Here is a 15000-nt window from a genome sequence, read left to right on the forward strand (position 1 = left end):
TTAATCCGCGAGCGCGAGCGCGGACGCGGGCGCAACACATTTCATTTGTGCACACTTCACGCGTTAAAACTGAAAATTTGGTTTTTGAAAATAGTTTAAAGATATTTGTTAATTAATGCAATGTTCGAGTACGTAGTATATGCATTTCCAGTTTAAGCCGTGATTGGTGGCACATGAGTGGCAACCTAGACAATATTAGAATACGATGTTTAATGGGTGGCACTTAACAGAACGAAACAGATTTTACTACCTAGTCTTTACCTAGAAAATTTACAGTCACCAACGTGTGAAAAAAGAACTTTATTAACCTCCTCGTCGGTCGGATATTTTTACACCTTCGAACGGTCGGAAAGGTCTGGCTGGACCACCATTCATTTGCATGCATTTATATGGGATAAATGAGTTTTGGTGTGTCTTATATATTAACGATTATTAGTAGTAAATACTTATAGTTTCCGTTTTTGTTAATTTTTCTGTTTTATATCAAAGAAAAAAATATTTATTCTTTTTCGGCGCCTTTGAAATGAGTGTGAAATTCAAATGAAAACGAAATGAGGTGCGTCGCCTTTGAAATGAGCTTTGCCAAAAAAAAAATTTCGAACGCAGTACGGGTAGAAAATTTTTTGATAATATGTGCATTACTTATCCGATTTTCAGTGTTTGCGATTACCAATAAGTTTGGTAGGTTTTCAAGGAACTCTCGTCATGAAAATACTAACATTCATGTTACAACACATAGCAAAGAACATATACAACCATAGATAAACAAGTATACAACGCAGTTTGAATAGAAAATACCATGAAAAAAGACAAAATACTGGTTTACATATATCAAAAAGCGTATATTTCATACAAAATGTATGGGTGGTCTGGACAGACCTTTCCGACCGTTCTAAGTATAAAAAAGTTAATATCTTTATAATTATCCTTCTGTACATTTTTTCGTCCTGATTTTTTCAATGATCGACAGCTAATGGAAATTAGGAAAAGTCAAGAAATTTCAAGTCGATACGATTACTAGAATTTTTTTTTTTGTTAATTGAAGTCGAAAAAAGTCTGGCCAGACCACGCCGACCGACGGAGGGTTAATAAAGCTTTTTTTCACACGTTGGTGACTGCAAAAATGTCATTGGAAACCACTTTGCTTTATAAAAATTCTTTAAAGCAAAGTGGTTTCCAATGACATTTTTTTTATAATTTCAGTTTAAAAAAAAAATTGCACGATTATAAAAGTTCATACCTAAAAAAAAAAATGGTGTTGATCGAAATTCCGATTTAAATCACTTACAAAGGATGAAACTCAAGAAGTTTAAAAAAAGTTTCAAATTTATTTCATGTGAACCAGTAAATTTTCAATTTAGTTAAAATTATTATGAATAAGATCAAATTTGTATTCACTATAATTCTAAATTTTATGACGCTTATCTTAACGCAAAATGGTACAAAAATTTGCAAAATATAAAAATAAGAGTGCCTCAACACTTCCACAGGCCAAAGTATGAATTATAGTTAAGTAAACATATAAATAATTGCAAACTTGCATACACAAAACATAAAAATTGTATTTTCTTTCTTAAATTAGTAGATACTGATGGTCAGCTGGTCAGGAAAAAATTCCAATTGCAAAACAATTCGCTAGGTTTTTGTTTGTCAAATATTTTAAATTATTGTACTTTATTTAATAATAAGAGGTTAATATACAAAAAATACCACACTATTACTTAATTATCAATGTGGTATTTCGTTTTGATGTAAAAGCATTTTAAACTGATTTACAAGAGGGAGTTAACGATGAAAAAAAATCTATTAAGTTCTCGTTCGCTGATTATTACTCTGTATATTTTAATATAGAAAACATAATTTTGTAGAGCAATTTGGGATTTTTAGGAGCCACTTTTACTTTATAACTGCCGACTTGAAATATTTCAGTATAAGCGTAACAACATTTTGACCCGCGCACGTCAATTTGTGTCGGTTAGTACCGTTATGTGATAATTTTGTATAAAGTTAAGTTAAGAAAATTTAGGTCAAAATCATAAAATGCAAAGACATCCGATTTTTTTAGTTGCGTATATTATAGTTTTAATAATTTATATAGTTTTATATATTGACCCAGTCTACTGTGATAGGCCACGCCCACTTAAATTTCTGCTAGAAAATAAACTGCTATCTTTGTGACGTACCATACACGTACCTTCAACCTATGACGAGAACCACTGATAATGAATCTGACGTTGACATTTCATTTGTTGTTGAAGTACAAATGTGTACAAATAGTTTTGGTTTGTGAATAACATCTTATGCGCAGTTATTGGCTCTAGATTTTTTTAATTCTGTGAGCAATGAACATTTCAATTGGAAAGAAGATTTAGAGTACTATATGGAACCTTACGTATTTATTAAATTAATTGAAGTCACCTAGTAATCCAAAATTGTTTCTGATGTAAAATACAGTTGTATTATCGGTTGCTTATTTTGTGATTGATCTTATGATTATACAGATTCCAACGCAACTGAATTTCTCATTTTCTCTCAAATTTATTAGAAATATTTTAGTGTTATATGTGAAATATAACATGTTTTAAAGATCTGGAATGTCTGACAATACGGTAGTCAATTGGTCCGAAAAAGATGTAATAGAGTGGTTGAAATATAAAAAATTAGCTGATGAATTATTGCTATTATTTAGGAATCATCAAATAGATGGTAAAACTCTTTTATGTTTAAATGATTATGATTTTCGTAGTTCGCCTTTTAGTGATCTTAGGGTATCAACAAGGAAAAAGTTACAATTAAATGTTAAGTGTTTGCAACGTGAAAATCATGCCAGTTTAGTAGCTCTAGGTATAATTGAACCAAATTGCATTGGAGTCAATTCAATAGGATTAACTTATGATAGTCATCGTTTGTCTCATGAGGAAAGTGAATCCTACCCTGATAGTGAGAGAATATCACCGCCCGTTTCAATCGATGGCAGATCAACTGAGTTAAAGCCAGAAATATGGAAAGCTGGTCTAAGTATAGGTAATTTTGCATAAGTACCCTTCATTTAAACTCATTAATTTATGGTATTATTTATAGAAACCTTTATTAGAGCTTGATAAACATGTTAACTATAACATTTGATAAGGTACATAAATGGTGACCATTCTAACATAATTAGTTTGCATTTCCAGAATAGATTATCGACAAATAGTTTTTTATATGACATCCTATATTTATTGTAATTTGATATTTGATTTAAATCTGCAAATGTATTTTAGCATATGCCTTCTGGTGATGTGGCTAACATCGCTGGTGATGGTTCTGGTTCATGATAGAGTGCCAGACATGAAGATCTATCCTCCACTGCCTGATATAGTTTTAGATAACGTGCCACACATACCATTAGCATTTGCGCTATGTGAGTTGTTAGGTGCAATACTTGCAGTAATATGGCTCTTTGTGTTGCTTCTTCATAGACACAGGTAATTAATGAATACTTATACAATACAATACAAATTACTTTAAAATTAACACTAAATACATTAGTTATTAATAATATACATAACATAGATAACATAATCATTGCTATTCAAGCATTATAGTTTATGATATTTGTGAAAATTGAATTTCATTAAAATATTATATTGTAGGATGATACTCCTTAGAAGATTTTTTGCGCTTGCAGGAACAGTATTTTTATTACGTTGCGTAACAATGTTAATCACTTCTTTGAGTGTTCCTGGTACACACTTGAAATGTCAACCCAGAGACCCCAAAGAAAACACTGCATATGGGTATGTTAATAGAGATAAAAACTCTATGATTTAGCAAAATGTTGTACAGTAATGTGTAGTATGAAGTGAGCTTAAATGATAACTCACATATAGAATAATTGTGAGAAAATATATAAGGCACATTTATTAATTTAATAATGTAGTATTTCTGCATTCATACTTTATTCATTAACTTGTTTGAAAGTTTTTGTTAACAAAACCCAAGATAAACACAAAATTAAAATAAATACACATTTATATTATTTTTATTCTTTTATATTACTAAATTAGAAATTGAAAATATAATGAAGAGTTATTTATTATATCTAAATTATAATTGTAGGTTCTATGATGAACTCTTAGATAAAATGTCGAGAGCATTTGTGATTTGGCGTGGAGGTGGTCTTTCAATTCGTGGGGTTCGAACATGTGGTGACTACATGTTTAGTGGACATACAGTAGCACTTACACTACTCAATTTTTTTATTACTGAATGTGAGTATATTCTTCATTATTTACAAAATTGTAATTAACACCTAGTTGTGCCACTGTCTACAGTGCCATTGTCGATTGTTCTACTACCTAAATATAAACATGTAAGTATCTTATATAAACATCACACTAATAGAAGAAAATAATAAGGAATTGATTTTGCTTTTAAATATTAAAACTAAATATGAGTTCACATACTTTACTCTACAGGAGTTGTGTACACTATTTATTGAATGGCTTGCTGAATTTGTGAAAATATTGTAAATCTATTTTAGACATAGTGGCTTTCAATGAATTAGCTTGGTTTATTTTTTGTTTTTGTTTTTAGATATTTTATTTTTAAATTACAAAACTATTTTGCAATGTTATTGCATAACTATTCATTATATACTGTGTTGAATCTTACTTAAATCATGTTTGAACAGATACAAATTCAAACTATCTTCACATTGTGACTTGGATCATGAACCTGTTCGGAATATTTTTCATATTAGCCGCACATGAACACTACTCTATTGATGTCTTCATTGCTTTCTACATAACATCACGCTTGTTTCTTTACTATCATACATTGGCAAATAACCAGGCATTAATGCAGAGAGATTCAAACCGAACAAGGATTTGGTTTCCCCTTTTCAGCTATTTTGAAAGCTCAGTTGATGGAATAGTACCTAATGAATATACTAGTATATATGAAATGATAACTGATTTTTATTACTGGTATGTCGAGAAGCAATTTTTATGCATTGTGAATATCAAACGTATTTTTAGAACTATAATGATTCATTCTCAAACACCTACTGACAGAAGTGTAACTACTGAGGATGTAAATCAAATTAACGTTTCCACAAAAAAAACTCTTTGACTTTTTTAGTTGGATTTAGCGAAATATTATATAAAGTGATGGAGAGTGGTTGGATGAACTTATAAATTTAAGACTCATATTTTTATAATAGTTTAATTTATTTATCACTGTTAATTAAATAAATACATGTAGCCCATGTAATATATATATATATATATATATATATATATATATATAATAAAGTTTTGTATAAATATATTGAATTTATCTAATAGCATAAAAAGATTTTTCTAATTGTACTTAGTCATATTTTAAGTAATCTTGAATCTTTTCATACATTATTTTCCATTACCTTGTTGTCTGATGTAGCATGAAATATTGTCAAATAATATTTTGAATAAAATTAAAGAAATAGACTTCTATCTGCAAAGAAATTATACACGTAATCATAAATTTGCATTTAAATATTGATAACTATACTTAATTTCTATGCACTTTCTTTTCTTTCCATCCACTTTTGCTTTTGTAATATACATTTTCCATAATTTTTTAGTGTTATTATTTATTTGTTTAATACAAATATATGCTATGGATAAATATTATTTTTTGTATTTGCTCGTGTAAACTAGGATTTCAAGATTCTGTACTAAATTGGATTAAAATTGTTAATTTATTATGTTTAATTGTTTATAATGTAATGTTTTTTTTTTTAATTACATTTCCATATGTTATGCCCAATTATAGTATTTTGTTAAGTTCCTTTGTAAAGATCTAGTAGGGCTGCATCATGATTGATCTATTTGCTGATCAATTTATTCAGTTGACTTTTATTTTTCACTGTGAATTGGATTTCAAAATAAGATTATTTATTGTTTTAATATTTCATATCATTTTGTAATTAAAGTTGATTTATTTAATTCGCTTTAACTGATATTTAATTGTTTCATTTAAGTTCGAATAACTATATTCTGCAATGAATGTACATGCCAATTTATCAGCTGTGTTCGAAGTTACAAAATATAGTATATTATCATAATTCATTCTAATTTTTTTGCCAATTCAATAAGATAGAATTTAAATTATTAATCATAGTGCTATATTTAAATGTCTTGTTCATCATTTTAAATTTTAGAGATCAGAAAGCATCACTTTCTTCTTATTTCTTTGGAAAGAAAATAGTTTTCTGTGAAATGTTGCTTTTGATAAAGTTTTTTTTTGTCTTCAATTCCCACTAATTAAATGAAGCCATTGTTTTGAATAATCAAATAATGTTGTATTAAAAGTTATCACTTTTTTTATTTGCAACATGTAAAATCTTTGAAGTTTGTATAATACATAGTGTGTGGATATAATACTATTTTTTGCGATAAACTGATGTGTACCTTAAAAAAATATCCATAAATTTAACATATAATATGTGCCTATTATTGGAGAAAGATGTGCATATGCCGATGTTGTAACTATTTTATACATAGAATAAAAATTACTGGCTGTAATATAAATATATCTATAATGTATATATACATCATGCTTGTATAAAAGTTAAATGTAAGTATAAATAATCCGTTTTCTATTTACTGTCCGGTTACAATTTACTTTCGAATTTGAAAAAAAAAGTCGGATACTATTTAAAATCACTAAACTAAAAAAAAATCACTTGTACCACTTGTACTACCAGCTGTCAGTCAACGACGGTTTGACAATCTTCGTATGCAAAGATTGGTGTGCATGGATGTCAGTACATGTCAGTAGAACTGTAATATGTTAATGTCATTTAATGTGTTCTTTTTCTGTTTGTATATTAATAGAATATGGTTATAAAAGATATAAACAAAACATTCATTTTTGAAGACCATCTAAAGTTCATAGTATGTATATAGAGAGAAGTACATATTTTTGACAGTATTCATTCTACATAGATTAGTGTATATAAGATATGAGAAATAGACGCTAATATTCAAATGCACCCGCACTTTATATTTATCGAAATACGTACTAATGTATGCTTATGATTTTAGCGGCTTAGCGATATAAAACAACTTGCAACTGACAGCTGTTAGTGTTGGATGAGCTTGAATATATTAATTTGTAATCTACCATAGTGACAACTTTTATTGTGGTCATTCATGAAAGCAAGATCTAAAAATATTATACTCAACAAAATCCTAGCATTTAGTATGACAATCAAATATGGGTTTGGATTTTGATGTCATTGAATTTTGTAAAAAACTTCGTTTAGAAAGGCCTCCTCCTTATAAATGCCCTGTAGAAAATTGTGACAAAAGTTACAAATCAATATGTGGAATGCAATATCATCTTGTAAATTATGATCACGATAAACCAGCACCTCAAACTCCAGTCATGACGCTGAAAAAAAAGGGTTGGAAATCTTTATTTTAAATCAACTTGGATTTTTGATTTTATATTCAACTTAATATATGTTTTTAGGTCGTACTAGTAGACCTGCAACTAAAACATCGGATTTAACAAAAAGTCCTCCAAAAGAAGTTTTGTCTTACGCTGAATCTCAAAGATATGTACAATTTGAAATAGATGGTAATATAGCAAAAATTGCTTTGGATGATCCGATTATTAGCATTGAAAAGGATTCTGATTTATTGAAAGGTTTTTATAAATATTAATGTTTGGGTATGATTATTATTAAATATAAATAGTATTTCTTTTAATATGGGAGTGACATATTTATGATAGGTAAATGCAATGTAGTTGAAAATCCAGAACCAGTTTTCTCTCTTCCTGAACCCACATATCGTCTTGTAACTGATTATAATATCTGTGATGCTCCTCCGAGACCAAATGCTTACATTAGATTCATAGAAAAGTCAACTGAAGAACTTGATGGTGAGGTATGTGATATGCATTTTTAATATTGTGATCAGTTCAAAATAGAAAAATGAACAGTTTTATTAAGTAAAAAGTTTACAAAGATTATAAAATTATTTCAAATTTGTACAAAGTTGAGTATTTCATTTGAGATAAACTTCTCAAATCCTTAAAGACTAATACATAGTTTAAAAGGATAATGGTTATTCTAATCGACTGTTTAAATATATGTATACCAAAGAAAAAAAAATGTATATGGCAAGTATGTATCAGCATTAAAGTAATATCTTTGTAATTTCTTAATCAGAACTGGCATTTTAGGTTAGTGTTTTTTTTTATATTATATGTGGTTGAAATAAGATTAATTTGAATGATTATAATTATTATGGGTCTTTATTATAATAAACAAATGCTTAAATAATCAAATTTTATTAAATTGTTGTATGCTAGATTTTCACAATGTAGTTACATTTATAATATATGTGTAGAAAATAGTTATTTGTACTATAAACATGATTTAAAGATGAGTTGATGTTACTCGTAGGTGGAGTATGATGTAGATGAGGAGGATACAGCTTGGCTCTCTTTGATAAATGAAAAACGAGCAGCAAAAGGACAAAATTCTGTGTCTGTAGATGCTTTGGAACTTCTTATGGACCGTTTAGAAAAAGAATCTTATTTCCAGGTTAATATTTAATTTATTTGACAATTAATGTGGTGTCTTAAAATGTTACTTAATGTTTTAGGCGGCTGCCACAGGTCAAAACACTATACCTGTTGATGATGATGCAGTTTGTTGTATATGTATGGATGGTGAATGCCAGAATACAAATGTAATATTATTTTGTGACATGTGTAATTTAGCTGTTCATCAAGATTGCTATGGGGTATATTTTTATTGCTTTCAATAACATAAGTATATAATAATAGATATATATATATATATATATATATAATAAGAAATTATATGATAAATTCCTTTGCAACATTTTTAATTTTAAACAATGTGTATTTGTATCAAAATGTACATACATTTGATAGCTTAATACACGTAATACACATTTGGTTTACTTCTACTTGATAATAAGATATTTCTTAATGGAATAATTCATTTGTGATTAATCTCAAAACATTTATAATAGAACTCAGTGAAAAAAGTAAACTATGTTAGAATTTATTTTCTTGTTATTTTTTTTATTTTATTTTTTATTAGAATTTATATTCAAGACTTTCTTTACATTCAAATAATCTGTTCAGAAATCCAAAAGTCCATACAATTCATTCTTTACATTTCTTTTATGGATCAAAGTGGATAGCTGAATTAAGTAATATATTTTTTTTAATTAATAGTTCTGACACTTTGCAGATTTTGCTGTTTATTATATTTAGTTTTATTACTTAGGTGCCGTATATTCCAGAAGGACAGTGGTTGTGCAGAAGATGCTTGCAGTCGCCGAGTAGACCTGTCAACTGTGTATTATGTCCCAACACCGGGGGGGCATTCAAGCAAACAGATCGGGGTCATTGGGCGCATGTAGTTTGTGCTCTTTGGATACCAGAAGTTCGATTTGCAAATACAGTATTTCTTGAACCTATAGGTAAATTGCTTTCTACATTCTTAAGATTGATATGGTTTTTAAATTTTTATAAACGCATTTGATTTTATAGAAGCATTTTATTAATACCTCAATTATATTGAATTCATTATAGCAACATTGGAATTTGATTCAACTTATCAAACAAGATTTTGTATTCAAAATATTTGTTGACGTATAAAAATAAATGTTGCATCTTTTTTTACCTTAATATTAATAGATAATTTTATAGTTATGAAAAATTTAATTCTATTTTTAATATTATATATAATGTATTTTATATATAAAATGTTGTATTGTATTATCCAGATTCGATTGAGAGTATTCCAGCAGCTCGGTGGAAGTTGAGCTGTTATGTGTGTAAGCAACGTGGTGTTGGAGCCTGTATTCAATGTAATAGAAACAATTGCTACGCAGCATTTCATGTCACCTGTGCTCAACATGCAGGTCTTTATATGCGAATGGATCAGGTCAAGTAAGTTATTAATATATATTATAGTAAATATTATTCATATTATTGCAGTAATATTAATTCATTATAAATAATTGATATTATTAATAAAACAAAATTTCAGTCTATTGACAAAGTTTTACTATACTACTTATGTTACTCATTAACCTTAACCTAATTTACATTTTAAACGCCTTTATTCAAAACATAATGAAGTCTTTGAACTATTTCATAATTCAGCTATGTTATACTATACACAGTTTACATATTATCAATGCTGTGTATGTATAAGATACCAAATTGGTAGCATAAATCACAATAGCATCAATTTGTATTCTCTGAATGGGCAAATATTTGGCATTTTTCATATATTTAAGCTTTACAGGAAACAAGAAATTAAGTTGTTAACAACACATTTTATATATTGTATGTAATGTTCTTCTCTTTCAATCCTTTATGTTGTTTATTAATATTTTATTTCAGCCGGGAAGGCGATAGTATGCCAGTGCTAGTACAAAAAACTGCATTTTGTGATGCACATGCTCCTCCGGGTGCTGTTAATGAGGTTGTTGATAGAAGTCAAAAGTCTCGAGAAGAATCTCGTAACAAAATGAAACAGGTTAGCTCGGCATGTGAAATTTGTCTATTATAAGGTGCTTATTTGGTATTATTATAGTAGTTACAGAATTTATTTTGATTATGATTCAAGCTTTCTGAAGAAAATTTTTGAATTCTGAAGAAGTTGAATAATTTTTTAGGGCCTGATTTTATTTTGTTGATTACATAGCATGTTTATTGCATATAGATTTATTCAAGTAGCATGAGAATAATGATCATTATTCTGATATTAGATATATTTTCCTTAGGGAAAATGCACTAATCTTTGTTTAAATATTTTTAGGCAAGGCGGCTACTGGCTAAGAAAAGAACTACTGTTCCAGTGATTTTAATTCCTACTATACCTCCGGAAAGAGTACAAGAAATTGCAAGTCTGGTAACTATTCAAAAGAAACCACAATTTATTCAAAGGCTTATAGCATACTGGACACTTAAGAGACACCACAGAAATGGAGTGAGTTTAAATATAATTTCATACTGTTGTCATATTAATATTGTCATTTTAATAAGTTATTAACTTCTCCAAGTAGGAGTTTGTTTTTACGAACAAATTCTATTTGCTAATTTTACATTTTCTTGATGTTTCAAGTCGTTCTGAAATGATTGAGACTCAATTTGGAAAAGATATGCGTGTTTGTGTGTGTATGTGAGCTGATTTTTGACCTTTGATTTCTCAAAAATGACTGGACCGATTTCAAAAATTTATGCCATTCAATGTAACTCAATAAGGTTTATCAGTTTTGTGCAGTGATTAGTCAAGACATTTCTTTGTAATTAGCAGGACATTTTTTGACAGATTTTAGCCCACAATCTTCAATCGAATTCATAAACTCAAAAACCATTTCAAAGACATTAGTTAGGAGTCACTTCGATTACTTTTTGGTGAAGATCGGCTGGGCTGTTTTGTTGTAATCAAAGTTTAAATCTTTTTGACGGTTTTGATAGAACTGTGTATAACGATAGATTTCATAGAAATTCTGATGCAATATACTAAGATAATGTAGTCCCACGATAAGCGGTTGAATTACAGAAATTCCTCAAAGAATTTCGTCGGGCTTAATAAATTTTTGTTAATTTTAGAATATTTTAAAAAATATAATCATATTCTTTCAAAAGTAAACAAATTATGCTCATAAACAAATCACACAAAAATAAAAAAAATCTACCTAGTACACCCATTAATTATCTTCATGAATATGCTTCATTAGACAGCATTACATGCAAAATGATCATTTAAGTGACATCTCCGTTTATTTTTTTCCTTTTCCGAATATTATAAATTCTACGAGTGGCGTATTGTACCGAGAGCGACACAGAAGCGTTTCTATGTGTCCGTCCGCATGTCTATTTGTCTCGAGGCAATTAAGCGATTCTAATCGGAATGTATACCTATTATGCATATATATGCGCCGCGTGTTTTGTAGGTACTGACTGATTACAGTTGACCTCTGCACAGTTTATGTATTAAAATTATTTTATTGTGAAATGTTTATTTTTTTACAAGCATTTTTGTTTTATTTAATGAAATACTAATCAATTATTGTTTTTAATATTAATATTCTCTTATTAGGTACCTTTACTAAGGAGGCTACAAAGTCAAGGCAGTGGAAATATGAGAAATATGGGTGATGAAGCTCCTGATACTGCAGAATTATGTCGTCAACTGAAGTATTGGCAATGCCTCAGACAAGACTTAGAAAGAGCTAGGTAAAAAACTTGCAATAATCTTATCATATTGCACAATAATGTTTTCAATATATGAAAGGCTACTTTTCTGTCCCAAAATTATGACTAGTTTGGAAAACGTTTACAGATTCTAATCAAATATTTTATTGGATGTACTATATCTTTGCATGCATAATAAGTTCTCTGAATTCATTCTTTATATCCATAACTTATTCAGGATTCAGTAAAGTTTCTTTTTTCTTAAATTGCTGTTATTTAATTTATTCATTCATTATAGGCTGCTGTGTGAATTAGTGAGAAAAAGGGAGAAATTAAAGTCAGCATTAACAAGAGTTAAAGAAAGATCTTTGCTTATTGAGATTGATCCATTGAATGCATCAATGGGAATTTTACTTCAACAATTAGAAGCCAAGGACACGAGCAGTATTTTCTGTGAACCAGTTGATCCTACAGAAGTAAATTAATTTTCACAACAATTTTTAATGCTTGCATGCTTTTCACTACATATCATGAAACTAACCTTTGATGTATTTATATGGATTTGTGTGATTTATTGTTTTGTTTGCTATATTTTGTATGCATGATTCTTTTTCAGACCTGGATTTACCAGAAAATAGAAAGAATGGACTACAATTCAATATGAAATGTAACGTAAAGTCACGCTTACTATTCAAAATTATAAAATGTATTGATTTATGTAGTCTATTTATACATATGTAGTATTTTTAAGCAATATACTTAATATTAAGTTTTTCGTGAATTATAGATGCACTACTTTGGATGTGGCATTGAATCAAATATTATTAAACATTGGTGTGGGCTGTGCTCGCTTTTTATAAATGAATATTGTTGGAGGTAAAATTCTACTTCCAGAATCTTAGGCTTGTGAAATGAGAGTTGTGATTTTTTTGCTTATTATATATGGCTGTTACCAACATATATTTCTTCTCCAACTGTGTCATTGCAACGCTTAATAGCTTGCAATTAAGTAATGTTTTAAATATCATGCTTTCTATTAGTTTTGCATCAGCTTTTTAACTTTGGTTGTTTGAGATATGTTTATAATAAAAAAATAACTCCAATGCTTGAAACTCAAATATGGTGGCAACTGTCAGTTGTAAAGTTATTAAAAGCATTATTTTTAAGATGCAGGTTTAGAAACCTGATTTACCTAGTCTGATTTATTAGATGTTTATATTTTTTAAATTTAAGTAGAATATCTAAAGTCAATACTCACAAACAGAGAGTGAGGAATGTGATATGTCTAAAAACAGTTCTTAAAATAGAAATCAAATAGTAAGAACTGAATAATAAACAGACTACTATTGAAAGGCTCTCTTAGAGGAGTTATTTTTATGAATTTTGTTTATCTATTTTTATTGCATCAAGCTTTGTCATAATTAAAAATGTTTTTTGATTTATTATTGGTTTATTAATCTTTAAATCGTAATACTTTTCCTATGTATTTCATCTTTTTTAGTTATATACTAATACTACATCTTGCTCCTATGTCTGGTAATTGAAATATTATTATTTTGTACATGTATTATTGTAAGTATGATTCAAACATACAGCACAATTTTGATTGTATTATTTCTAGACCGTGCTGTTAAATGTTGATTTTGATTTCAATTTTTGTGCGACTCTGGTATGCAGGAAACAAAGATAGGTGAAAGGTATTGTTTGAGTATGTTTAACATATGTAACTATATTAGTTCTAAATAATGAAATTAAAATTTTGGTAATATAGTTGCAATTTTAATTTCATCTCATCATAAATAAGAAGCGAAACAAATATTATTTTCATTCCTGAGAAGATAATGGAAATTTAGTTTTTTAAGCATGTTTGACATCAATATTTTACTATGCTTTCAACATTTCTGCATGTAAGTATCTCCTTTTTATATTTACTCAAAATTCTTACTTTATGCTGTGGCATTACATAATTTTGTGAAATCATTTAATACAAAAATATAAATTATGCTTGAATAACTTGAAATATGAAAATAATGGAATTGTTTTATAATTAGGTTCCAGACTACTCAACTGTTGTCACATGCCCAATGGATTTAAGTACTATGAGGATGAAATTGGAAAATGGACAATACCAAAATTTGGATGATTTAGAAGCCGATTTTAATTTAATGATTGCAAACTGTTTTGCATACAATAATAAAGATACTGTTTTTTACAAGTGAGTTAAAAATCAATTTCTAATCATTACTTCATTATCTGTTAATAATTGCTGATTTTATTAACTTAAATCGCACAATTATCAGTAACATAATTTTTTTAGAGCTGGAGTAAAAATGCGGGATCAATGTATTCCAATACTTAAAAATGCAAGGAAAGAATTAGCAGATTTAGGCTTGCTAAGTGCTTCCAATTCTACTCCTAACATAGAGGAGACAGGCGCTAAAGAAATTGATGCAGAATTTCAAAAAATTGTGGTAGGTTTATTTTATACTTTTTAATTTTGTTTGCAAGGTTTTAATAAAAACTTTTTTTTTTTAGAATTCTTCAAAAAATGATAAAATATCTGAATTGAAGAATTTATTGGAAAAGGCAGGACAGTTGCGACATGGACTAGCACGTGCCAAACGTGTTAAGAGCATTCGAGCAGAATTAAAGATTTTAAAGAAAAATGCTGTAAGTAATTTTAATGACGAAGGAAAGAATTAAAATAAGTTCAAGTAGAATTCAAGATTTTTTAAATGAAATCTTTAGTTATTTTGAAGCAAAACTATGTTC

General features: G+C 28.4%; 2 protein-coding genes across 2 annotated transcripts in view; both read left to right on the forward strand.

The window, feature by feature from the left end:
* The first annotated feature begins 2516 nt into the window (after positions 1 to 2516).
* Positions 2517 to 5244, forward strand: LOC113369261 (sphingomyelin synthase-related 1-like). The gene is given in 6 exon segments (XM_026610047.1): positions 2517 to 3024; positions 3264 to 3272; positions 3275 to 3467; positions 3636 to 3779; positions 4102 to 4253; positions 4676 to 5244. Coding segments are annotated over 6 exon segments (1368 nt in total). The 5' UTR covers positions 2517 to 2594; the 3' UTR covers positions 5116 to 5244.
* Positions 5245 to 6874: 1630 nt separating this feature from the next.
* LOC113369268 (peregrin-like) overlaps positions 6875 to 15000 on the forward strand; it is a 15331-nt gene continuing 7205 nt past the window's right edge. Inside the window, 15 exon segments of the mRNA XM_026610054.1 lie at positions 6875 to 6923; positions 7074 to 7435; positions 7504 to 7680; positions 7768 to 7922; positions 8444 to 8584; positions 8646 to 8786; positions 9302 to 9497; positions 9804 to 9969; positions 10429 to 10564; positions 10847 to 11017; positions 12134 to 12270; positions 12527 to 12704; positions 14280 to 14443; positions 14546 to 14699; positions 14764 to 14898. Coding sequence (XP_026465839.1) covers positions 7246 to 7435; positions 7504 to 7680; positions 7768 to 7922; positions 8444 to 8584; positions 8646 to 8786; positions 9302 to 9497; positions 9804 to 9969; positions 10429 to 10564; positions 10847 to 11017; positions 12134 to 12270; positions 12527 to 12704; positions 14280 to 14443; positions 14546 to 14699; positions 14764 to 14898 — 2241 coding nt within the window. The 5' untranslated portion in view covers positions 6875 to 6923; positions 7074 to 7245.

The sequence above is a fragment of the Ctenocephalides felis genome, unplaced genomic scaffold, assembly GCF_003426905.1.
Source record: "Ctenocephalides felis isolate EL2017-DRISC unplaced genomic scaffold, ASM342690v1 CF-g0.4_SCAFFOLD_00770, whole genome shotgun sequence".
Taxonomy (NCBI): domain Eukaryota; kingdom Metazoa; phylum Arthropoda; class Insecta; order Siphonaptera; family Pulicidae; genus Ctenocephalides; species Ctenocephalides felis.